Source organism: Phyllopteryx taeniolatus, chromosome 23 (genome assembly GCF_024500385.1).
Source record: "Phyllopteryx taeniolatus isolate TA_2022b chromosome 23, UOR_Ptae_1.2, whole genome shotgun sequence".
Classification (NCBI taxonomy): domain Eukaryota; kingdom Metazoa; phylum Chordata; class Actinopteri; order Syngnathiformes; family Syngnathidae; genus Phyllopteryx; species Phyllopteryx taeniolatus.
Window position 1 is genome coordinate 7,112,670 of NC_084524.1, and position 27,573 is coordinate 7,140,242.

Here is a 27,573-nt window from a genome sequence, read left to right on the forward strand (position 1 = left end):
CGGCGGCGGCGGTCGGCAAACAATTTATTGCATGGCCGTCAATTTTTTTTCCTCGATTGTTTTTTATGCCAGCAAAATCAAAATGCGTCCATACTTTTCACTATACGTATACATTACTGATTTAACTTTGATGCACATTCAGTTGCCTGGATTCAACCTTTGCAGATTCCCCTCGTCAAGTTTTGCGTTCTGCACTGCGCGTCCTCATCCTGCGCAGTGGCTCATGGGAGATGTGATTTGCTTATCAGACTGGCCCACTCAATAGCGCCAGGAAAAAAAAAAAAAAAACTGTTTGATACTCCCATGATCCCTTGCAACATCACAGAACTCAGACTTAATCGAGTAATGCTGAACATCTTTATCATTAAAAGTGGTTGAAAAAAAAACAAACACATTCATCCATCTCAAGTCTTCCGTACAGAAATGCAATAGGTTATTTCCTAGTATTGATACAATCAATTGATTACCTTTTAAAATAATTTACATTTGTTTTTGTCCGGAAGGCTAACGAGCTGATGTCGAGTGGTGCCACAGCTGGGCCTGAAAAAATGTATAATGTAATGAGTTAAATGAGTAATTGATAACACAGAAGTATCGTTTGATTGTTACATCAGATACATGTTCAGGAGGTTATTATTATAATTGACTCAGAATGTATTATTACAAATCAAATCCATCAGGTGCCCAAAAGATAAACTTAATTAAAACCAATCATTCATGCATAGTTACAGCCATCAAATGTAACTATAGTGGAAGTCACTCAAATGACACCAAACAGTCTTTACAGTTATTTCCTTGCTCAATGCCTATTTGAAAAAACATATGTAATGTTGGATTGTTCTATTTGTACTAATGAAGCTATGTTCCTTTCTTTAACAATTAAGTTCCATTTCCAAAACATCCAAGGCCAGAGGGGTGCCCACATCTTAGGATGACTCCCTTTTCTTATTTATTGCACCCAAGGTAGATTACTGAAGAATGATGTTTTTTGAATGACTCCCTTTTCTTTATAGCACCTAAAATAGATTACTGAAGAATGATGATGTTCTTAGGATGACTCCCTTTTCTGAAAACATCCAAAGCCAGAGGTACCTTCTGCTAAACATATCAAAACCTTCTACTGAACAGTCATGATGAAACCTTCTGACGTGTATAAAAGGAGTTAGCTCAAATAAACAAGGTGTGTCATTCACTGAACCTGCACTCTGGTGGGCAGTTGATTGAATGCAGCCTGAGACTCAGCACGTTGGTGTCTTGTTTTTTTCCTCTCTCTTTGGACAAAGAAAACGAACACGCAAGGAGGATTGAAGGTTCCATGATCTATTGAACATTGACATTATATTACATCCTTAACAGTAACCAGTAACAGCTTATCCATCCATCCACTTTCTACCGCTTATCCGAGGTCAGGTCGCAGGGGCAGTAGCTTTAGCAGGGACGCCCAGACTTCCCTCTCCAAGCCACTTCATCCAGCTCTTCCGGTGTTCCCAGGCAGCCGAAGGACGTAGTCTCTCCAGTGTGTCCTGGGTCGTCCCCGGGGTCTCCTCCCGGTCTGACGTGCCCGGAACACCTCACTGGGGAGGCGTCCGAATCAGATGCCCAGGCCACCTCATCTGGCTCCTCTCGATGTGGAGGAGCAGCGGCTCTACTCTGAGATCCTCCCGAATGACCGAGCTTCTCACCCTATCTCTAAGGGAGAGCCCGGACACCCTGCAGAGGAAACTCATTTCGTCCGCTTGTATCCGGGATCTCGTTCTCTTGGTCACGACCCACACCTCGTGGCCATAGGTGAGGGTAGGAACGTAGATCGACCGGTAAATCAAGAGCTTCGCCTTTCGAGCCCCACCTCCAGAGCTGGCTCCAGAGGGGGGCCCCGGTGGCCCGCGTCCGGGCAAGGGAACCCTAGATCCATTTATAGTTTTCATCATAGGGGTCTTTTAAGCCGTCTTTTGTCGGGTCCCTCACCTAGGACCTGTTTGGCATGGGTGACCCTACCAGGGGCGTGAAGCCCCAGACAACTTAGCTCCTAGGATCATTGGGACACACAAACCCCTCCACCACGATAAGGTGACTGCTTCTAGGAGGGGCAGTAACAGCTTATTTTATTATAAACTTTTGATTTCGGTCACTAAAGTGATAGCTACCCACAATCATTTCCAAACACCACTTTGTTCAAGTTGGTATTATATATTTAATTGCTGATACATATCATTGCATCACATGAACAGCAGCTGGTACCCCAAAATTATATTCAATCGCAAATTTAATGTGCTTTAAAAAAAAATTAGAATTGCTAATTTATTACATTATGGTGTCATTGATTAAAGTGATTCAAACATGGCGGGCGAGTGCCACATCCTTGCATTTATGCGGACATCTTTACTCACATGGTAGGTTAATTGAAGACTAAATTTCCCATAGGTGTGAATGTGAGTGCGAATGGTTGTTTGTTCATTCGTGCCCTGCGACTGGCTGGCGACCAGTTCAGGGTGAACCCCGCCTCTCGCCCAGAGTTAGCTGCGATAGGCTCCAGCACGCCCGCAACGCTAGTGAGGATTAGCGGGACGGAAGATGAATTAATGATCTTTAGTCATGGCAGCTTCAACCTCTGAAAATATGACAACGATCAGCCCAATATTTTAGATTACATGGATCAGATAAGGGCACGGTGGCCGACTGGTTAGCACGCCTGCCTCAAATCCCAGCCTCGCCTGTGTGGAGTTTGCATGTTCTCCCCGTGCCTGCGTGAGCTTTCTCCGGGCACTCCGGTTTCCTCCCACATCCCAAAAACATAGGTTGGTTGAAGACTCTAAATTGCCCGTAGGTGTGAATGTGAGTGCGAATGGTTGTTTGTTTCTATGTGCCCTGCGATTGGCTGGCGACCGGTTCAGGATGTACCCCGCCTCCCGCCCATAGATAGCTGGGATAGGCTCCAGCAGCCCGCGACCCTAGTGAGGATAAGCGGTAAAGAAATTGGATGGATGGATGGATGGATCAGATGAGCTCAAATCAGATGAGCTGCAGTTTTGGGACATTAAGCGACGTAACATGTTCGGCCGGGAGACCCTCGTCATGGGTCAGCCGACGTTAAGACAGCCAGCCAAAGTCCACGTCTGTCACACAATGCCGCCGACAGAAACGCCTTTGTGATCTATACATACATTTGATCTATACATATGTACACACATATACTATACATTTGTGGTGCATCAATTCAAAATTCAGCTAACGTATGAGAAAATAAATCTGCAAGAATTCATGTGGGATGACATTGCTGTCTTCTTTCAACGGTCGATTTTTTTTAAACAAGCCTTCCAACATATTACACTATTTTACCTCATTGTCTAAAAAATGCCTCCAGACTTTCAATATGGTAACAAAAATTACACCTTGGAAAACAGAAGTTCAATGAGGAAATGTAATCGGCTCCTGCTCGTTATCTGTCAGGCTGTGACAGGTTGACACGTCCAAAATGTGGGTAGGCAAAAATCTGGCTTAAAAATAAAATAAAATAAAACATTTAATTGGAAAACGATACTAAAATTACTACTGAGTCTATTTTGGAGGGCTTTTTTTCATCAGTTATGAGTCCAGAACTGTGGAATAAGTGTGTTCTCTATGTTCTCACCATTAACAAGTCCCTTTAAAGTATTGTGGCACCAGTGCTAATTCTCAACATTTGCCTGCAGGTGTCTTTTAGAAAATACAATAAGATATAATAAAAGCTGGTAAACAGGATACAAGAATGTAGTTTTTTTGTAAGTCAGTAACATAGTAATTACATTTACATTTGCATTAAATGCTTCTTGAGCACTGCTCTTCTCACCAGCACACTTGTGTGTATAATTGTCCCTTTTATTAGAATATTTCATCCCAGTCTGAGCAGGAATAAGGTTTCTCTCCAGTGTGCATTCTTGTGTGCATTTTTAAGTCTCCCTTCTGAGAGAATCTTTGGCCACAATCTAAGCATGAAAAGGGTTTCTCTCCAGTGTGGGTTCTTGTGTGTATTTTAAAATTTCCCCTCTGAGTGAATCTTTTATTGCAAACTGAGCAGGAAAAGGGTTTCTCACCAGTGTGAGTTCTTGTGTGCATTTTTAAGGTTTCCTTATGACTGAATCTTTTACTGCAAACTGAGCAGGAAAAAGGTTTCTCACCAGTGTGGGTTCTTGTGTGTCTTTTTAATTGTCCCTTCTGAGTGAAACTTTGACCACAAACTGAACAGGAAAAAGGTTTCTCCCCAGTGTGAGTTCTTGTGTGCATTTTTAAGCATTCCTTCTGAGTGAATCTTTGACCACAAACTGAGCAAAAAAAAGGTTTCTCTCCAGTGTGGGTTCTTGTGTGTATTTTTAAACTTCCCTTTAGAGAGAATCTTTGACCACAAACTGAGCAGGAAAAAGGTTTCTCTCCAGTGTGTGTTCTGGTGTGTTTCAAATTCCTCTTAGAAGCAGACGTTTTCCCACAATGAGAACATTTCCATCGTTTGTTGTCAGTGTGGCATGTAATATCACCTTCAGACTGTTGATCATCATCATCATCATCAATGTGAGGAGAGTGTGACGTTCTGTCGCCACTATCTGATAATGGAGTTAAGAGGCCGTCTGCTTGTGATCCTCCACAGTGGTCTCCATCAACTTCTGTTGTCATGTGTTGACTTGAGCTGCTGCTTGGAGGCTCCGCCCCTCTTCTGCTCTCTTCACGTTGACATTCATCTTCACTCTTTACAGGGACACCAGTCGATAGAAACTTGGTGATATCCTCCTCCTGCTCTTCCTGTTTGATGTGAGGGCATGCTTCTTCCTCCTCTTTTTTTGTGGAAATGGTCTCCAATTCCTCTCCCTCTTTGATGTGGGGGACCCCTTCGTCCTCCACTTCCTCTTTAATGCGAGGGGGCTCTGTCTCCTGCCGCTCAGTACGAAGATCTTCAGTGATGTCTGCAGGACACAAAGACAAAAAACACATGGTTTGGTGAGGTAAATTCTCATGTTGTGACTTTAATGTTGTGTATTATGGCTTATATTTATATTCAAGGTTATTATGAGAGCCAGATGAGTTTGATATATTGGAAATAATAAAATTGGGCAGGTCAACAACAACAAAATATGAAAAAGTGTAATATGATAACGTTTAAAAACACAAATATAATGATGGTAATGCAGTGGACCCCTGCATACTCCTGGTTTGGCATTTGCAATCTTTTCATATTGTTGTTCTGTGACATTGCCCTCTTGTTAACATAACTTCAGCAGCCAATTTTCTGTTACGTGGCAATAAAAATTATGTTTGTTAAAAATATTTTCATGTCAAAATAATGTATACAATATTTTGCGATTTTTATTTTTTTTTAACCTGTCCTGTTCAGCTGCATGGCGATGCAGAATGGTACATCTGTATGTCTTTTGTCCAGGAACAGTTTTGCTGTGCAGCAGGGGATCTTGAAATAATCACTCTGCTTATTTTTTTATTAATAGGAATAGGGGTGCAAGCCACAGCAGAACAATAGTTAGACGGTCGAGATATTGGATCACAAGTTCTTATTTGTGGATGGGAGGGGCATCTCCCCGGGGCACGACAACCAAAGTGGGGGGCACAGGAGTCAAGCCAAGAGAAATGTAAAGGCCACCACCCTCCCTATTACGATGTTTAACAGGTCCCCAACTGGCAACCAATATCCCTGTACCGTGATCGTGTGTGGTGGGGTGCCATGCATTAAAATTGAAGACACTGGTGGTGGTGGCATGAGACAGTCACAAGGCAATGGTGACCAGCAACTGTCACCCCCACCCAAGCCAACCAGCGCCCCAAAGGATGAGGGAATGTATTGTATGTGGTGCATTTAAAAACCGCATGTGAAAGGCATGGCGGGCCAGAAAGCAGGCAAGAGTGCAGAGAGCAGGCAGGAGGAACACCTCGACAGGTTTCCTCCCCAGCCCGACACTGCCTGCTGATGGGTGTTTGATGCATTAAAACTGGAGGACCAAAGAGGAGGAGAGGGAAACAAGCCCAGCATCCCCCGAGGCCCACACCGCAGATCCGGGACCAGAAGGATAGGGGTTTCCATTACATGCAAGTGAACCTATGGCATGTACAGGAGTCTAAAATGAGAAGATATGATTTGGTCACATTATATTACATTTACATTACATTAATGTATAACATTCTTCCACAGGCATACCAGAATTAAACTTCAAGGTTCACCATTTTAATGAAAGGTGACCAGTTTTTCTTTATCCATTTGGTTATTATGTTTAGCAGAGATATTTTCTTGTGTTATATTCTGTATGACAAGATTTTGCCGGTGGTTAGTGTTGATAGCTTGTTATCTTTCCAGTTCAACAATATTGTATTTTTAGCGATTGCTAGAATGACAAGTATTGGTTGAGCAGGTTTACTTTGTATTTGGATTTTCTTCTTTTCCTTTCGGCTTGTCCTTTTAGGGGTCGCCACAGCGTGTCATCCTTTTCCATGTATGCCTGTCTCCTGCATCCTCCGCTCTAACACCAACTGCCCTCATGTCTTCCCTCACGACATCCATCAACCTTCTCTTTGGTCTTCCTCTAGCTCTCTTGCCTGGCAGCTCCATCCTCATCATCCTCTACCAATATACTCACTCTCTCTCCTCTGGACGTGTCCAAACCAACGAAGTCTGCTCTCTCTGACTCTGTCTTGAACACTGAAACATTGAACTTTGGCTCTCCCTCTGATTTCTAATTTTAGCCAACCTGGTCACTGCTAGAGCAAACCTCAACATCTTCATTTCCGCCATCTCCAGCTCTGCTTCCTGTTGTCTCTTCGTGCCACTGTCTCTAATCTGTCCATCATGGCTGGCCTCACCACTGTCTTATAAACTTTGCCCTTCATCCAAGCAGAGAGTCTTCTGTCACATAACACACCTGACAAATTCCCCCACGCGTTCCAACCTCCTTGGACCCGTTTCTTCACTTCCTTACCAGACTCATTATTGCTGTGGACTGTTGACGCCAATTATTTAAAGTCCTCCACCCTCACTATCTCGTCTCCCTGTAGCCTCACTCTTCCCCTTCCACCCCTCTCATTCATGCACATATATTATATCTTACTTCGGCTAATCTTCATTCCTCGCCTTTCCAGTGCATGCTTCCATCTTTCTAACTGTTCCTCCACCTCCTCCCTGCTTTCACTGCAGATCACAATGTCATCTGCGAACATCATGGTCCACGGGGATTCCAATCTAACTCATCTGTCAGCCTATCCATCGCCACTGCAAACAGGAAGGGGTTCAGGGCTGATCCCTGATGCAGTCCCACCTTAAATTCATCTGTCACACCTACAGCACACCTCACCGCTGTTCTGCTGCCCTCGTACATGTCCTGTATTATTCTAACATACTTCTCTGCCACTCCAGACTTCTGCATGCAGTATCACAGTTCCTCTCTGGGTACTCTGTCATAGGCTAGAATTCTGTTGAACAACCTGGTAAAAAACTCCACAGCCACCTCTCCTAGTTGCTTCCATACCTCCACAGGAATGTCATCGGGACCAACTGCCTTTCCATTTTTCATCCTCTTAATGCCTTTCTAACTTCCCCCTTACTAATCATTGCCACTTCCTGGTCCACCACACTTGCCTGTTCTACTCTTCCTTCTCTCTCATTCATCAACTCCTCAAAGTATTCTTTCCACCTATCCAAGCACACTACTGGCACCAGTCAACACATTTCCATCTCTATCCTTAATCACCCTAACCTGCTGCGCATCCTTCCCATCTCTTTCCCTCTGTCTGGCCAACCTCTAGAGAGCCTTTTCTCCTTCTCATCGATACGTTCTCCAAACCCTTGCTGTCATATCTCAAACGGTTTCGTCGTGAGAGCAACTTGTTCGAGCTGTGCGTTTTCACTCCATTTGGGTGGGGGAGCTTCTTCACACGCACACGGACAAATGAATGCGTCTCCTAAACATCATTTCCTACCCATGAATGAGTTATCTAATAGTGGTGCTCCGACTGATCGGCCACTGATCATGATCGACCAATTTCCGTACAAAAGACGTGATCGACGATCGTCTACCAATGCCTTTCATTGCCGATCACAAAAAAAAACGATAACAGGCGGCCTTTGCAGCCTGTAAAAAAATTTTCTGTCCTCCCCGAGCGTGCTTTAAGCTGTTTATTGACACCCCAGTTGGAGATTACTGTAAAACTAAGCACACAACAAAAAGATTTGCACTCATTTTATATTTAAATACAAGACACATTGTTTTACAAATCACCAAGTTAATGCTAACAGTCAATGGAAAACACGATTGAGGGGATACCTAATATTAGCATTTGGTCATGGGAGGGATTTACCTTCAAATAATGAATATTCCCACAAACGCCGCAGTAAAACATACAGACTGTGAATATACCAATACTCACGGGCAAATATTTCTCCTAATCTGTGAAAAACGAGTTAAAATTAAATTATTAATTACTTTTAACAATGAATTAAAATCACATTGTGACTTTCTTCTACTCTTTTTTTTTTTTGTTAGCTTGGGGTAAATGTTTAGCTTCATGCATGCATCACACCACACAGCCCCTAAGAGGCCAAGGCGTGCACAGCAGGAACAGCAGATGCAGTCTTTGACTATATAAAAAGACATGCTTTTCCCCCCTGATTGTCTGACAAACCCGACTAAACCTTTTCTGATTTAGGTCAAATAGGATTACCAAAACCATTTCTTTTTGATAAATGCCAGAATAGTGAAATGATTTATTTATTTATTTTTGTGACACAACTATAATAGTCAATACAGTCATGGCTAAAAGCATCAGCACGTTTTAGTTATGACTATTTATTTTTCTTTTTTTTTAAATTTATTTCAATTTTTTCACATATTATTATTTTACTTGTACCTAATGTATTTTACTGCTTGTTCTTTTAAGTTATATTTAAAGTTTAGTTTTGATAGTTGAATAAATAAAAAAAATTCTAATAAATGAATAATTGTGTTTATTAAACATGATTTCGACATCAAACTAAATTATTGTGATTATTATTTTTTCCCATAATTGCCCAGCCCTTGTGTACCCCCCCAGAGGAATGTCACCTCTCTGGCAGGGAAGGAGCCCGAGCTGGTGTGTGAGGTTGAGAACTTCCGACTAGATGTAGTCGGGCTCGCCTCCACACACTGCTTGGGCTCTGGAACTAGTCCTCTTGAAAGGGGTTGGACTCTTTTCCACTCTGGAGTTGCCCACGGTGAGAGGCGCCGAGCAGGTGTGGGTATATTATTGCCTCCCAGTTCGGCGCCTGTACGTTGGGGTTCACCCCGGTGGACGAGAGGGTAGCCTCCCTCCGCCTTCGGGTGGGGGGACGGGTCCTGACTGTTGTTTGTGCCCATGCACCAAACAGCAGTTCAGTGTACCCACCCTTTTTGGAGTCCTTGGAGGGGGTGCTGGAGAGCGCTCCCGCTGGGGACTCCATCGTTCTGCTGGGGGACTTCAATGCTCACGTGGACAAACACAGTGAGACCTGGAAGGAACAGAACCTCTACAGGGCTCTCCCTTAGCAATAGGGTGAGAAGCAGAGTAGAACCACTGCTCCTCCGCATTGGGGGACTCCATCGTTCTGCTGGGGGACTTCAATGCTCACGTGGACAATGACAGTGAGACCTGGAAGGAACAGAACCTCCGTAGGGCTCTCCCTTAGCAATAGGGTGAGAAGCAGAGTAGAACCACTGCTCCTCCGCATTGGGGGACTCCATCGTTCTGCTGGGGGACTTCAATGCTCACGTGGACAATGACAGTGAGACCTGGAAGGAACAGAACCTCCGTAGGGCTCTCCCTTAGCAATAGGGTGAGAAGCAGAGTAGAACCGCTGCTCCTCCGCATTGAGAGGAGCAAGAGGAGGTGGCTCGGGCATCTGTTTAGCATGCCTCCAGGATGCCTCCCAGCTTAGGTGTTCCGGCCATGTCCCACCGAGAGGAGACCCCGGGGACGACCCCGGATACGCTGGAGAGACTACGTCTCTCGGCTTGCCGAGGAACGCCTCGGGATCCCCTCGGAAGAGCTTGAGGAAGTGGCTGTGGAGAGGGACGTTTGGGCTTCCTTGCTAAAGCTACTGCCCCCCGACCCGACCTCGGATAAGCAGAAGAAGATGAATGGATGGATGAATCCTTTAGCCAACAGCACTTACCATAAATAAATTGAAAAATTGACAGCTAATCCATATGATCGGTAGGCTTTACACGATCAGGATTTTTGGGGCCGATCTTGCCAACTTGCCAATCAGCAAGTTTAAAAAAATGGTAAGTGATCACCGATCCGATCACAAGATGGCGCAATGTGTCTATTTACATGACCGGCTCATTTATTCTATATACTTGTGTAGCGTATGACTTGTTCATTTATTGTATGTACTTGTGTACTGTATCTTCAAAATTATTCTCTAGCAAAAAGTTAAAACATCAATGACCTCTAGGGGGCATTCAAGGATTGGCCACTGACATAAGTTTAGGGCAAATCAACATTACAACATGACAGAAATAATGGGTGCTAACTTATTGTGATAAAATTAACAAATACTGTTCATGACATGCTTACTCTAACTTTAAAACTGTCCTGCCTATATGGACGGATGGGTGTTGTCCAGAGATTGCGTCCGTTTGGCTGTTCCTTTGTCTTTCTTTTTTTTTTTTTTTTTCACGCTGCGTTGCTTGAACGCAGCATGCTTCTCGTGTACAATCTTCAGGTGCCCGATCAATTTTTTTGTGTTGAAGCATTTAGATGACATTCCCCACGAGGTATTTTAGTTGTGCACAGACTGCAAATAACTTGTTTATCTGAGACACCGCAAAATATTCCCACACTAACGACGTGTTTTTTCACCGACAAGATTGAAAAAACCTAGTTACATTACTACGCCACAATACACGTGACAAGGCTAAAAATAAACTAGCTTTTAGATTCATACGTGACGAAGACGCGGAGTTAAATGTCTTGTGCGGAGCCAATCGATGACGTCATTGATCGGATCGGCGAATTATGTCATGAAAGCCGATAAACCATCAGCATAAAATGCTAATTATCGGCAGATACCGATCAAACCGATCAGATCAGCGTAAAGTCTAATCGGTATTGGCAGTGATCAGTAGATCTCTCTCACAGTTGATTGGTCTCGGAATCGGCAGCATCAAAACTCTGATTGGAGCACCACGAAATATCAAAAGATTTGTCTCGGACAGACTTGGAGCCATACTATTTTTTGTTTTGATGCACAAGTGGGTCAAAAATGACCCGGAGAGGTCATTTTCTTGCAATATCTTTGTAATAAAACATTATCATAAGTTAACACCCTGAACTGCCCAGCCAATCGCAGGGCACATAGAAACAAACAACCTTTCGCACTTACATTCACACCTACGGGCAAATTAGAGTCTTCAATGAACCTACCATGCATGTTTTTGGTACAGCGGCTGAAATAAGTATTTAACACGTCACCATTTTTTCTCACAAAATATATTTCCAAAGGTGCTATTGATATGAAAATTTCTCCAAATGTGAGGAACAACCCAAGTAATCCATACAACAGCAGTAATTCCAGGTCTTTTTGAAGCTCTTCACAGCTGGTCCTTGGCTCTTCGACAACTCTTCTGATTATTCTTTGCAGTTCCCTGTCATAAATTTTGCGAGGAGCACCAGATCGAGGCAAATTTATGTTGGTATGATTGGTTTTCCAATTCTGTATTATGAACCGTGAACCAACCGTGCTCACTGGAACGTTCAGAAGCTTAGATAAGCGCCTGTAACCAGTGCCATCATTATGTTTTGCAACAATTAGTTTGCGATGTTCTTGAGACTGCTCTTTGATCTTAAAGCTTCTTTATACTCGCGCGGACGGCGACCGCGCTGACATCACTGCGGCTGTCCCACGCGTAGTTTGCCTTTATTCTCGAGCGCAACCCACGCGCGCTGTTTTGAAAGTGTGCTGCAGTTCTCCTCCAAGTCGGGAGTGTCACTACGGCTGGTATAGGATAGGACACCACAGGGTGGACTTTCCTCTGCATTTTTTTTTTTGCCATTTCCGATAGCCGTTTTTCCTTTCCTTTCAGTAACAAGGAACAAAGCAACAACAATGCCGATCGCGACAGAACAAATGGATCGTGATGACCAGATGATACATTTAATTATGCTGCAAAATCGATCGAGAAGGCAGCGACGTAGATGGTATGTAGAACCAATGGGCACGCTGGTACGTCAACACAGCATGTGACTAAAACGGACCAATCACGAGAGATGAGCTCCACGGCGTTCGACGCGCAACAACTATTTTTATCGGGTGCACGCAAGCTACGCAGAGGTGCTGCACGGGGCAATTTGTCGGTCACATGATGCAATGCGGGCGTTGTCGGCCGCGCGACCGTGGGAGTATAAAGAGGCCTTCATGAGATGTGTCTTGACTCACACCTTGGCAATGAGACATTTTTGTAGGGAATCAGTTAGGACTGAACCAGCTGATATTCATTTGCACCGACAAGAGACTGGATTGCTGTTTGATTATTGATAGGTTTTAGGTGTTTTCTTGGTTTTCCATAACTTTTTGCACCTCCTTTTATTCATGTGCTCAATACTTTTCCCCCCATGTCATTTCAAAGTTTTCCACACAACTTAATTTCTGATCTTATTTGTTCTACTGTCTTTGTATGTATGGATTACTTAGGTCGTTCACAACATCTGGTGAAAATGTCATGTCAATAAAACCTTTGGAAATATACAGTGGGTACGGAAAGTACAGAAAAAAAATGTTTCACTCTGTTATATTGCAACCAACCGGGGTTTAATCCCCGGCCTCACCTGTGTGGAGTTTGCATGTTCTCCCCGTGCCTGCGTGGGTTTTCTCCGGGCACTCCGGTTTCCTCCCACATCCCAAAAACATGCATCGTATGTTAATTGACAACTCTAAATTGCCCGTAGTTGTGAATGTGAGAGCAAATGGTTGTTTGTTTGTATGTGCCCTGCGATTGGCTGGCAACCACTTCAGGGTGTACCCCGCCTCCTGCCCGAAGATGGCTGGGATAGGCCCGCGTCCCAAGCGAGGAGAAGCGGCTCAGAAAATGGATGGATGGATATTGCAAACATTTGCTAAAATCACTAAAGTTAATTTGTTTTTGTCAATGGACACACCACACCCCATATTGACAGAACAAAATGGAATTGTTGAACATTTTTCAGACTGATTAAAAAAGAAAAACTGAAATATCACACAGCCATAAGTATTCAGACCCTTTGCTCAGTATTTAGTAGAAGTGCCCTTTTGAGCTAATACAACCGTGAGTCTTTTTGGGAATGATGCAACAAGTTTTTCACACCTGGATTTGGGGATCCTCTGCCATTCCTCCTTGCAGATCCTCTCCAGTTCTGTCAGGTTGGATGGTGAACATTGGTGGACAGTCATTTTCAGGTCTCTCCAGAGATGCTCAATTGGGTTTAAGTCAGGCCTCTGCCTGGGCCATTCAAGAACAGTCACTGAGTTGTTCTGAACCCACTCCATTATTTTAGCTGTGTGTTTAGGGTCATTGTCTTGTTGGAAGGTGAACCTTTGACACAGTCTGAGGTCCTGAGCACTCTGGAGAAGGTTTTTGTCCTGCATATCCCTGTACGTGGCCGCATTCATCTTTCCTTCGATGGCAACCAGTCTTGCTGTCCCTGCAGCTGAAAAACACCCCCACAGCATGATGCCGCCACCACCATGCTTCACTGTTGGGACTGTATTGAACAGGTGATGGGCAGTGCCTGCTTTTCTCCACATAGAAAGCTCAGAAATAAGGCCAACAATTACTATCTTGGTCTCATCAGATCAGATAATCTTACTTCTCACCAGTCCTTCAGGTGTTTTTTTAGCAAACTCCATCGGGGCTTTCATGTGTCTTGAACTGAGGAGAGGCTTCCGTCGGGCAACTCTGCCATAAAGTCCCGACTGGTGGAGGGCACCAGTGATAGTTGACTTTCTAGAACTTTCTCCCATCTCCCGACTGCATCTCTTGAGCTCAGCCACAGTGATCTTTGGGTTCTTCTTTACCTCTCTGACCGAGGCTCTTCTCCCCCGATTACTCAGTTTGGCCAGAAGGCCAACTCCAGGAAGGGTTCTGGTCATCCCAAACATCTTCCATTTAAGGATAATGGAGGCCACTGTGCTCTTAGGAACCTTTTGTAACCTTGGCCAGATCTGTGCCTTGCCACAATTCTGTCTCTGAGCTCTTTAGGCAGTTCCTTTGACCTCGTGGTTCTCATTTGCTCTGACATGCACTGTGAGCTGTAAGGTATTTTATGGACAGGTGTGTGGCTTTCCTAATCAAGTCCAATCACTATAATCAAACACAGCTGGACTCCAATGAAGGTGTAGATCCATCTCGAGGATGAGCAGAAGAAACGGGCAGCACCCGAGTTAAATATATGAGTGTCACAGCAAAGGGTCTGAATACTTATGGCTGTGTGATCGATCAGCTTTTCTTTTTTAATTAATCTGGAAACATTTCAACAATTCCATTTTTTTCTGTCAATATGGGGTGCTGTGAAGGAAAAAAATTATTTTAGCAAATGGCTGCAATACAAGAGTGAAAAATTTAAGGGGGTCTGAATACTTTCCATACCCACTGTATTAGAGCCATTTGTGGTGGAGAGCTGACGTTTGGGGAAATGAATCTGCAAGAATTACTTCATGTGGGATGACTTGGCTGTCTTATTTTCTCAAGGAGGCATTTCAATGGTCAATTTTCTTTTTGAAACAAGCCTTCCAATTGATTTCACAATCAGTATTTTCACTCATTAATGTCCAAAAAATTCACCCAGACTTTCAATGTAAGCAAAAATTACACCATGGAGAAAACAGAAGTTCAATGACGAAATGTAATCACCTCCTGCTCGTTATGTGTCAGGCTGTGACAGGCTGACATTTCCAAAATGTGGGTGGGCCAAAAACTGGCTGAAAACAAATATTTCATCAGTAAATGATTCTAAAATTACTATGGAATCTATTTTGGAAGGCTTTTTTTCTGCAAACATCATTTATAAGTCCAGCACTGTGGAATAAGTGCCCGTGTTCTCACCTTTAACTAGTCCCTTTAAAGTATTTTAGCACCAATGTTAATTCTTAACACTTGCGGGGCTTTTAGAAAATATATGGACAACAAGAAGATATAATCAAAGCTGGTACACAGAATACAAGAATGTAGATTTCTGTAAGCAACATAGTAATTACTTTTTTAAAACATTTACATTTGCATTAAAAGCGTCTTGATCACTGCTATTTTCACCAGTACAATTGTGTGTCTTAGCCTGATACTTAGAATCTCTGACCACAAACTGAGCAGGAAAAAGGTTTCTCACCAGTCTGGGTTCTTGTGTGCATTTTTAAGGTTTTCTTCACAGAGAATCTTTGAGCACAAACTGAGCAGGAAAAAGGTTTCTCAGCAGTGTGGGTTCTTGTATGTATTGTTAAGTTTTTCTTCTCAGAGAATCGTTGATCACAAAATGAGCAGGAAAAAGGTTTCTCTCCAGTGTGGGTTCCTGTGTGTATTTTTAAGTATCGCTTTTGTGTGAATCTCTGACCACAAACTGAGCAGGAAAAAGGTTTCTCAGCAGTGTGTGTTCTTGTGTGTCTGTCTAAGTTTCCCTTCACGGAGAATCTTTGACCACAAACTGAGCAGGAAAAAGGTTTCTCACCAGTGTGTGTTCTTGTGTGATTTTTTAAGTTTGCCTTCTGAGAGAATCTTTGACCACAAACTGAGCAGGAAAAAGGTTTCTCACCAGTGTGAGTTCTTGTATGTATTGTTAAGTTTTTCTTTAGAGAGAATCGTTGACCACAAAAAGAGCAGGAAAAAGGTTTCTCGCCAGTGTGGGTTCTTGTGTGTATTTTTAAGCTTCCCTTCACAGAGAATCTTTGACCACAAACTGAGCAGGAAAAAGGTTTCTCACCAGTGTGTGTTCTCACATGTTGTTTCAAACTGCTCTTATTAGCAAATGTTTTCCCACACTGAGAACATTTCCATCGTTTGTTGTCAGTGCGACATGTCCTATCACCTTCAGACTGTTTATCATCATCATCATCATCCTCATCTGTGTGAGTAGAGTGCGACGTCATGTCATCACTATTTGACAGTGGAGCTAAGAGTCCGTCTGCTTGTGATCGTCCACAGTGGTCTCCATCACCTTCTGTTGTCATGTGTTGACTTGAGCTGCTGCTTGGAGGCTCCGCCCCTCGTCTCTCCTCACTTTGACCTTCATCTTCACTCTTCAAAGGGACACTCGTCGATGGAAACTTGGTGATATCCTCCTCAATGTGGGGGCACGCTTCTTCCTCTTCTTTTTTAATCGAAATGGGCTCCTCTTCTTGTTTGATGTGGTGGACCTCTTCATCATCCACTTCCTCTTTAATGTAAGGGGGCTCTGGCTCCTGCCGCTTAGTACGAACATCTTCAGTGATGTCTGCAAGACACAGGAAGACAAACACACAGGGTTTGGTAAATCTGTTCTCATGTTGTGACTTTAATGTTGTTTATTATGGTTTAGATTTATATTTAAGGGTAATATGAAAGCCAGATGAGTTTGATATACTAGAAATAATCAAATTGGCCAGGTCAACAACAACAATTAAAAAAAGTGTAAAATAACAAAGTTTTCAACAAGTATCAATAAAGGTAACACAGTGGACCCCTGCATATTCCCGGTTTGGCATTTGCAAATTTGTCTGCATCGTTTTGTTTTTTTATGTGACAGTGACCTATTGTGCGGCACGGTGGACGACTGGTTAGAGCGTCAGCCTCACAGTTCTGAGGACCCGGGTTCAATCCCCGGTCCCACCTGTGTGGAGTTTGCATGTTCTCCCCGTGCCTGCGTGGGTTTTCTCCGGGCACTCCGGTTTCCTCCCACATCCCAAAAACATGCATTAATTGGAGACTCTAAATTCCCCGTAGGTGTGAATGTGAGTGCGGATGGTTGTTAGTTTCTATGTGCCCTGCGATTGGCTGGCAAACAGTTCAGGGTGTACCCCGCCTCCTGCCCGATGACAGCTGGGATAGGCTCCAGCACGCCCGCGACCCTAGTGAGGAGAAGCGGCTCAGAAAATGGATGGATGGAGTGACCTATTGTAAAGATAATTTCAGCGGCAGTGAAGTGAAGACAACAATATGCAGTTCAAAATAATTTCTCAAAGCCTACCGCATTCATCCCAACATTGCCGTTTAAAAAGTTTGTGAGGGATACTGTTCATGATTGGTGCACCTGTTTTTAGCTAATCAAAATCATCTTTATTTTGCCAAGTACGTCCCAAAAAAAAACACATGGAATTTGTCTCCGGCAGTTGGAGCTGCTCTAGTACGACAGCAGACAGTCAATTGACAGAGAATATTTATGAGACATAAAGACACTGAGAAAAACAGTTGCTGAGCAATAAAAGGTTGCCAGTAATCTGGTAAAGCCAGTACAATTTTTTTTTTTTACTATTGTGCAACAAGATGCATTTATTCAACATGTGCTTTTATGGAATGTCAGATTTTGTAAATATGTAACTATATCACATTGTACAGTTTGCTTTGTTTTTATTTGCTTGTATTTTGTTTTCAATCAGCTCCTCTCATAATATTGACAACTTGTTACTTTTTGTTTCAGTTTTGATGTTTAATTTATTCAATACGATGTCTTGGCACTATAATCGCTATTCTCACATACAATAATGTAGTGACAGTTTTCCTGACAGAATCACACATTCGAAGAAATATCAGGTTTTGTGATATTTTAAGCGAGTGAGCTGAGTAGTTTTCCAAGTCAACGAAAACTTCAATTAAATTAATGTGGTTTTACTTGGAGTGTGTTGCTGCAGCAGCCTCGACAGCAAAAAACATTTGAATAATAATTCTCGGGGTGTTTCCCTATTCTGGTTGATGATGGAGGACTGTTAACCTGATGTGCAAAAAAAAAATGTGCGCAGTGCAGTAACATTGCTCGATCAATTTACTGTAGTAGTAGTAGTAGTAGTGGTGGTTGTCGTAGTAGCAGTGGTATTAGTAGTCGTCATGATAGTAGCAATTGAAATATTAGTTGTTGTAATCGTAGTGATGGTGGTGATAGAAGTTGTAGTGGTAGTCGTAGTTGTGATATTGGTCCTGGTATTGGTGGTGGTGTAGTGACTGTTAAACATGTTGGAAACGTTGTTGTTTGAAAAAAAATAATCGACCGTTGAATTGCTTCCTGGAGGCAAGAAGATATAGCCACTTCCTGCCACACATGACATGCGTTACGTTGCTTTATGTCCAAAAATGTCGGCCGATTTTCACCAGAAGTTATGAGCACATTCCTATTTATGTCTACGTACACCTCTGAAAATATTAGGGCTGTAGCTATCAGTTTAGTATGCGAGTATCCGACTAATATTGTAGTAAAATAATGGAGTATTCATATAAATTTTTGCTGAGTTAAAAGAGCAATTATGAATACACAAAAAATAAGCCATTTCACGTAAAAATGACCAACCATTTTGTTTTTTTTGTTTTTTTTTATAAGAATCAACTTTTATTTCTTGAATTTACATTGGGCAAAAAACTTTTTCATTTCTGCAAATATTTTCAGTGAGGCAATTTCAAACAAAATAAAAATATATGAAACTAATTTCAGTTTAAACTTAGCATTTTTACTTAGTATTTATTTAAATTATCAAGAGATTTTGCCCTCCGAGACTTAATATTTTGTACTCCTAAGCTTTTGCTTGGTTTAAGTGCACAGAGAAACTACTTTCACAAGGCACGACGAACTGGAGTCATCAATGCAATTTTGGTAAGCCTAAATAGTCAATGAAAACCCACCATAGCTAGTTTTCGTGTCACATCAAAATTAATGCAAGAACCCCTAGACGGTGGCACATTTCAATACATTCGCAACCTATTTATTGTTTTGTCAACTTCCTTCCATCCATCCATTTTCTACCGCTTATCCGAGGTTGGGTCGCGGGGGCAGTAGCTTTAGCAGGGACGCCCAGACTTCCCTTTCCCCAGCCACTTCATCCATCTCTTCCGGGGGATCCCGAGGCGTTCCCAGGCCAGCCGAGAGACGTAAGTCTCTCCAGCGTGTCCTGGGTTGTCCCCGGGGTCTCCTGCCGGTGGGACGTGCCCGGAACACCTCACCGGGGAGGCGTCCGGGAGGCATCCGAATCAGATGCCCCAGCCACCTCATCTGGCTCCTCTCGATGTGAAGGAGCAACGGCTCTACTCTGAGATCCTCCCAGATAACCAAGCTTCTCACCCTATCTCTAAGGTAGAGCCCGGACACCCTGCGGAGGAAACTAATTTCGGCCGCTTGTATCCGGGATCTCGTTCTTTCGGTCACGACCCACAGCTCGTGACCATAGGTGAGGGTAGGAACGTAGATTGACCGGTAAATCGAGAGCTTCGCCTTTCGGCTTAGCTCCTTCTTTACCACAACGGATCACTGCAGACGCTGCACTGATCCGCCTGTCGATCTCCCGTTCCATTCTTCCCTCACTCGTGAACAAGACCCGAAGATACTTGAACTCCTCCACTTGGGGCAGGATCTCATCCCCGACCCGGAGAGGGCATGCCACCCTTTTCCGACTGAGGACCATGGTCTCAGATTTGGAGGTGCTGATTCTCATCCCAGCCGCTTCACACTCGGCTGCGAACTGCTCCAATGAGAGTTGGAGGTCACGGCTTGATGAAGCCAACAGAACCACATCATCTGCAAAAAGCAGAGATGCAATACTGAGGCCACCAAACCGGACCCCCTCTACGCCTCGGCTGCGCCTAGAAATTCTGTCCATAAAGTTATGAACAGAATCGGTGACAAAAGGGCAGCCTTGGCGGAGTCCAACCCTCACCAGAAACGAGTCCGACTTACTGCCGGATATGCGGACCAAACTCTGACTCCGGTCGTACAGGGACCGAACAGCCCGTATCAAGGGGTTCGGTACCCCATACTCCCGAAGCACCCCCCACAGGACCACCCGAGGGACACGGTCGAACGCCTTCTCCAAGTCCACAAAACACATGTAGACTGGTAGGGCGAACTCCCATGCACCCTCGAGGACCCTGCCAAGAGTATAGAGCTGGTCCACTGTTCCACGGCCAGGACGAAAACCACACTGCTCCTCCTGAATCTCGGATTCAACTTCCCGACGGACCCTCCTCTCCAGCACCCTTGAATAGACCTTACCAGGGAGGCTGAGGAGTGTGATCCCCCTGTAGTTGGAACACACCCTCCGGTCCCCCTTCTTAAAAAGGGGGACTGCCACCCCAGTCTGCCAATCCAGAGGCACTGTCCCCGATGTCCACGCGATGTTGCAGAGGCGTGTCAACCAGGACAGCCCTACAACATCCAGAGCCTTGAGGAACTCCGGGCGAATCTCATCTACCCCCGGGGCCCTGCCACCGAGGAGCTTTTTAACCAGCTCGGTGACCTCAACCCCAGAGATAGGAGAGCCCGCCTTAGAGAACCCAGACTCTGCTCCCTCATGGGAAGGCATGTCGGTGGAATTGAGGAGGTCTTCGAAGTATTCTCCCCACCGGCTCACAACGTCCCGAGTCGAGGTCAGCAGCGCCCCATCCCCACTATACACAGTGTTGATGGTGCACTGCTTTCCCCTCCTGAGACGTCGGATGGTGGACAAGAATTTCCTCGAAGCCGTCCGGAAATCTTTCTCTATGGCCTCACCGAACTCCTCCCATGCCCAAGTTTTTGCTTCAGCGACCACCAAAGCTGCATTCCGCTTGGCCAGCCGGTACCCATCAGCTGCCTCAGGAGTCCCTCAGGCCAAAAAGGCCCGATAGGACTCCTTCTTCAGCTTGACGGCATCCCTCACCATTGGTGTCCACCAACGGGTTCGGGGATTGCCGCCACGACAGGCACCGACCACGTTACGGCCACAACACCGGTCGGCCGCCTCAGCAATGGAGTCCACTCGGACTCGATGTCCCCCGCCTCCCCCGGAACATGAGCAAAGTTCTGTCGGAGGTGGGAGTTGAAACTCCTTCTGACAGGGGATTCCGGCCAGACGTTCCCAGCAGACCCTCATAATACGTTTGGGCCTGTCACGTCGGACCGGCTTCTTCCCTCACCATCGGAGCCAACTCACCACCAGATGGTGATCAGTTGACAGCTCCGCCCCTCTCTTTACCCGAGTGTCCAAGACATGCGGCCGCAAGTCCGATGACACGACCACAAAGTCGATCATCGAACTGCGACCTAGGGTGTCCTGGTACCAAGTGCACGTGTGGACACCCTTATGCTTGAACATGGTGCTCATTATGGACAATCCGTGACGAGCACAGAAGTTCAATAACAGAACACCGCTTGGGTTCTGATCGGGGGGGCCGTTCCTCCCAATCACGCCCTTCCAGGTCTCACTGTCATTGCCCACGTGAACATTGAAGTCCCCCAGCAGAACGATGGAGTCCCCAGTGGGAGCGCTCTCCAGCATCCCCTCCAAGGACTCCAAAAAGGGTGGGTACTCTGAACTGGTGTTTGGTGCATAGGCACAAACAACAGTCAGGACCCGTCCCCCCACCCGAAGGCGGAGGGAGGCTACCCTCTCGTCCACCGGCGTGAACCCCAACGTACAGGCGCCGAGCCGGGGAGCAATAAGTATACCCACACCTGCTCGGCGCCTCTCACCGTGGGCAACTCCAGAGTGGAAGAGAGTCCAACCCCTCTCAAGAGGACTGGTACCAGAGCACAAGCTGTGTGTGGAGGAGAGTCTGACTGTATCTAGTCGGAACTTCTCAACCTCACACACCTCCTTCCCTGCCAGAGAGGTTTTGTCAACTTTTGTCAACAAAATGCCAAATGAAGAGCTCAAAGATAATGGCTGAAACTAGAAGTTAAGTTAAAACATTAGTAACTCGTTTGTGTTCAACTTACTGCGCGTTTGAATTTGTCTCCCACTCCCCGAGTGTCTTTCGTTCAACAATGACTCGTTCAAACGAACAAATCGTTTGCGTGAACATACTGAATGGAATCACTGGATGGACATTTGTTCTATCATAGTTCCGTTTAGCTAATCCGCGCGTTTGTGCCACACTGAAATAGCGCCAGCCCACCTGCGAGAAATGTCTCATCATTGGTTAGCAGCTAGGTGCGTTAGCTGTTTTCACTGTTTTTTACAGCGCAGCTCTATGAGGCGGGTGAGGGAAACAGTTGTCGTGTTTGGAAATGGGAGCAGCCGGAATATAAACAAGTGCACCTCTTTTCTTGCGCTTACTCAGACAATAAAAAAAAAAACAGTAAGTACTTTAAGTCATACTCATTACTTATTTTCTGTACAAATAAAGGACTAAAACTTTTTTTGTTAATGACCTAATAACTGTTTCTTCTCTTTTTAGATGTGATTAACATTTTATTATTAGTCTTAGTCTGGGCCAATTCACTACCGGTACAGCAAATAGTCTGTAGACACATACCTGTAGAAATAAACATTCATTTCGACACATTGTATGTGATTTCATCCCTTGCATTCTGTATATATACTTATGTAATAATAGACAGACCTAAATCATAATTAATTTTAGATAAATATTTTATAATCCCATGTTAAATTATATTATTATTATTTTACAATCCCATTAAATAAAATCGTCGTATTTATTTCTCATTTATGGGCATTATCCACAAATGGTGAAAACATTTGGACAGTGGTGAACCTTCCCAGGAGTAGCCGGCCGACCAAAATTACCCAAAGAGCGCATAATTTCAGAAAAAGAACCTCATACCAAAATTAAAATATGGTGGTTTTGCTGCTTCAGGACCTGAAAGACTTGCTGCGATAAATGGAACCAATAATTCGGCTGTCTCCCAAAAAATCCTGAATGAAAATGTTTGTGACCTCAAGCTGAAATGAACTTGGCTTCTGCAGCAGGAAAATGATCCAAAACACATTAGCAAGTCCACCTCTGAATGGCACACCAGCAAATAGCCGAGTGCATTTTGAAAGCACGTCTGTGCAGCTGCTAACTCGCCGCTAGCTGTTGTCACAGACACGCTCCGACCTTCTGATTGGCTCAAACATGGAGGGTTTGACTACAAGTCTACTCCTGTCTATATAAATCCTCATCCTGCTGGTGTTCCAAATTGTAGCTCCACGTTCAGAGTAAGTCCTCAATAAAACAATTTTTTTGAATAGTTAGGGTTTACACTTTGTTGTAAATGGCATGTCTGTATTACAAAACATTAACAATCAAAAGATGAATTTTAACTGAAAAAAAATGCAGATCCGTAAAAGTTTTAAAAAAAAAAGCAATTCTTAAAGATTAAATGCAAATGTACTGTAGTAAAAAAAGGTAACTCAAACTTTACTTAAGTAGTGATTCTTTCACATACCACAAGAGGAGCCCACGTACCACACCACACTTTGAGAATCACTGCCATGAAGCAGTTATTCGCTTTAGGGGGCAATCGCTTTTTCCACAAAGGGCCATGTAGGTTGGGATTTTTTCCTCCCCTAATAATAAAAAACTAGATTTAAAAACTGCATTTTGTGTTTACTTGTGTTGTCTTTGACTAATATTTAAAATTGTTTAGTGATGGGAAACATTTAAGTGCGACAAACCTGCAAAAAAAAAGAAAAAATCAGGAAGGGGGCAAACACTTTTCACACCACTTAAGGTCAAATGCATTCTCCAAATTGTCCTTGGGTGTGAATGTGAGTCTGCGAATGGGTGTTTGTCTATATGCGCCCTGCGATTGGCTGGCGACTAGTCCAGGGTGTACCCCGCCTCTTGCCACAAGTCAGCTGGGTTAGGCTCCAGCACACCCCACCTCGTCAACGCTTCGTGAGGCTTCATTTGGCCGTCACTATGACATATAGATATGAAGATTCCATTCAAATATGAGCACAGGAATATTTTTCCCACAACAAAAGGTAGCTAGAAACTAAACAAGGGAGAGTAGGAAGAGTCCAAACCTGCTCTGTGTAACACAACACGAGGCTGCATGCGAGCAGCGTCCACAAGTTGACGTTGTGGCTCGTCCTCCTCTTTCGTTCCAGAAAGTTCCTTCTCGCACTTTGCTGTCGTTCTTGCACACATTTTTCACACGATAATCACAACACCTTCACGGGCGATCTCTAATGTGCGATGTGTTGCTGACAAACGCGTCTCTTTGTTAGCGGCTAGCGAGCTAAGCTAAGCTAACTGGGCCGAGAAGCTTCAACGTGCACCACCAAGACGAGTTTATCCGCACACGAAGATTGAAATGATGTGTTACTTCTTGAAAGTAGCGAAGGACGCACTGTGTCGAGGTTTCAATCCGTTCGCAACTAATTCGGGAATAATTCATTAGTGGCGGGAATTCGGTTCCTCAAACAAAATTGCACGAAAGTCGACCTGGAGCGGAAGTTGCTGGCAACGAGGGAAGCGCATGCGCAGACGCAAGAGCTTGGATTTGATAGTTTGTTGCGATCATTTCAAACTCAGTTTATGGTATATTTATATATTAGTGATGTTGAAATGACGTATAACCTTCGAAGCTTGTGCCAGACTTAATGAATGACACTGCGTCGAAATGGTACTTCCGAGCTTGTGTTATCCCCCAAATGTCACGTGACCGTTGGAGGTTGACGCCTCTAACGTCACCACGCGTCTCGACAGCTCGAACCGGATTGGTTGCTGTCATTTGATTTGACATCGGGATCTGAAAGAGCCGCATCTGTCACGGGCAGAGGACCCTTTCAAATACTGGGCTACTCGAAAGAAACTGGACCCACACTTGTGGAAAGAGGCTCTAAAATACTTGTGTCTACCAGCGTCGTCATGTGAACGCATATTTTCCAAAGCCGGAGATATGGTGAGCATGAAGAGGAGCCGCCCGAAAACTTCAACTGTGGAGAAATTATTATTTTGGACTAAAAACTTGTGACGACATCTCTGTGCACTTTTGTTTTTGTTCGCAAGTCCATCCATCCATCCATCTGAGCCGCTTATCCTCACGGGAGCCTATCTCAGCTATCATCGGGTAGGAGGTGGGGTAGACCCTGAACCGGTCTCCAGCCAATCGCAGGGCACATATAAACAAACAACCATGCGTACTCACATTCACACCTATGGGCAATTTAGAGTCCTCAATTAAACTACCATGCATGTTTTTGGGATGTGGGAGGAAACCGGAGTGCCCGGAGAAAACCCACGCAGGCATGGTGGAGAACAGGATGTGCCAGCACTACAGTGAAACAATGTGAAGGCATCATAGGCATTAAACTGTCGATCAAGTGAATCATATCAACATTTTACTGTAACTCATAAAAATATGAATCAACATTTAATATAGATACTATTTCAACTGCTTTTAAGCTCACATGTGTGGTGATGAAATGCGACACGCAAGTCACTATCATATTTTTTTACTTTATAAAATAAATATTGAAGCCATCATTTATTTACAATTGGACAGAATAGAGTAATGATTATGTTTTTCAATTTAACATTATGCAGAATCATTTTCATCCCATTACATAATAGACTGCAATAATTGTCCCGCGTAATGTTCTTGACAACATATTAAAAATATAGAAATTCAGACAAAGTGTTCTGGAAGTGAATTTTTATAAGTTAGCAGCCTCCGACAACCGATTGGTTTGTATGCGATCCATCCAGGGACGTACTGGGCCCAAATTTCAGGCCAGGATTTTACAACCCCAATTCCAATGAAGTTGAGACGTTGTGTTAAATACAATGATTTGCAAATCATGTTCAACCTATATTTAATTAAATATACTACAAAGACAAGATATTTAACGTTCAAACTGATAAACTTTCTTTTTTTTAGCAAATAATCAGCGTTCCAAAAAAGCTGGGACAGGGTCATGTTTACCACTGTGTTACGTTACCTTTTCTTTTAACAACATTCAATAAATGTTTGGGAATTGAGGACACTAATTGTTGAAACTCTGTAGGTGGAATTTGTTCCCATTATTGCTTGATGTACAGCTTCAGCTGTTCAACAGTCCGGGGTCTCCGTTTTCTCCGTATTTTACGCTTCATAATCCGCCACACATTTTCAATGGGAGACAGGTCTGGACTGCAGGCAGGCCAGTCTAGTACCCTCACTCTTTTACTACGAAGCCACACTGTTGTAACACGTGCAGAATGTGGTTTGGCATTGTTTTGCTGAAATAAGCAGGTGGGTCTATGAAAAAGACGTTGCTTGGATGGCAGCATATGCTTCTCCAAAACCTGTATGTACCTTTCAGTATTAATGGTGCCTTCACAGATCTGTAAGTTACCCATGCCATTGGTACTAACATGGACGGCCCCATACCATCACAGATGCTGGCTTTTGAACTTTGCGTCCATAACAGTCCGGATGGTTCTTTTCCTCTTTGGCCCGGAGGACACGACGTCCACAATTTCCAAAAACAATTTGAAATGTGGACTCGCCAGACCACAGAACACTTTTCTACTTTGCATCAGTCCATCTTAGATGAGCTCGGGCCCAGAGAAGCCGGCGGCGTTTCTGGGTGGTGTTCATAAATGGCTTTTGCTTTGCTTAGTAGAGTTTCAAGTTGCACTTACGGATGTAGCGCCAAACTGTATTTACTGACATTGGTTTTCTGAAGTGTTCCTTAGCCCATGTGGTGATATCCTTTACACATTGATGTCGGTTTTTGATGCAGTGCCGCCTGAGGGATCGAAGGTCACGGGCATTCAATTTGGTTTTCAGCCTTGCCGCTTACATGCAGTGACTGAACCTTTTGATGATATTATGGACCGTCGATGATGAAATCCCTAAATTCCTTGCAATTGTACGTTGAGGACGTACCATTAAAGTACGTAGAATCGACAAAGTACGTTGTCCTTAAACTGTTCGACTATTTTCTCACGCACTTGTTCACAAAGAGGTGAACCTCACCCCATCTTTGCTTGTGAATGACTGAGCAATTCAGGAAAGCTCCTTTTATACCCAATCATGGCACCCACCTCAACCTCTGATGCTGCTGCTTATCACAACAAAAGAATAATAATCATAGCAAGAGTTATGTTCTTAATACACAAAGACAATCCATGTAAGAAAATGCCATAAATCACACACCTACACACACGCGCTTTGGGGGTTTACGCTTTCCTATATCAAAGTAAACCCGCTCATTTGTTCACATATCAAATAATATGTAAGTATCCCTTAATTGCTTAAAGTGTAATTCACAAAGTTAGGTCACAGAGACAACAAGAATCAACGATGCTTGCAATACAACCATCCATTTTCTGTACCGCTTATCTTCACAAGGGTCGCAGGGAGCCTGGAGCCTATCCCAGCTATCTTCGGGCCTCTTTGGTCAAGTGTTGTTCAACATTGGCTACGATTTGGGTTGACCTGGGTTTGATCTTGTCTTGATGCAGCCCTATGGGGGAGCACAAGCCAGTGCAAACTGTCGGCCGGTCCCAAGCCCAGATAAATGCAGAGGGATGCGTCAGGAAGGGCATCCGTCTTAAAACTTTGCCCGACTAATATGAGCATTCATCCAAAGAATCCCATACCGGATCGGTCGTGTCCCGGGTTAACAACGTACGCCCCCGGCACCGTTAACCTGCAGGGCGCCGGTGCAGATTCAGATACTGTGGGTCGAAG

The 27,573-nt window shown here is 44.1% G+C and overlaps 1 protein-coding gene across 3 annotated transcripts; it reads right to left on the reverse strand.

Annotated features, from left to right (window-relative positions):
• Positions 1 to 1,304: 1,304 nt before the first annotated feature.
• Positions 1,305 to 24,404, reverse strand: LOC133472531 (zinc finger protein 182-like). 3 transcript variants are annotated; one of them, XM_061763481.1, is made up of 3 exons: positions 23,915 to 24,404; positions 16,162 to 16,437; positions 1,305 to 4,931 (listed from the first exon to the last, which is right to left on the reverse strand). In XM_061763481.1, exons 1-3 carry the CDS (start codon positions 24,036 to 24,038, stop codon positions 3,859 to 3,861), a joined length of 1,473 nt encoding a protein of 490 aa, XP_061619465.1. In that variant the 5' UTR covers positions 24,039 to 24,404; the 3' UTR covers positions 1,305 to 3,858. The 3 variants fall into 3 exon arrangements, with proteins under 3 accessions (XP_061619465.1, XP_061619464.1, XP_061619463.1); XM_061763480.1 differs by having other exon boundaries at positions 15,928 to 16,437; XM_061763479.1 differs by having other exon boundaries at positions 15,340 to 16,437.
• Positions 24,405 to 27,573: the final 3,169 nt, after the last annotated feature.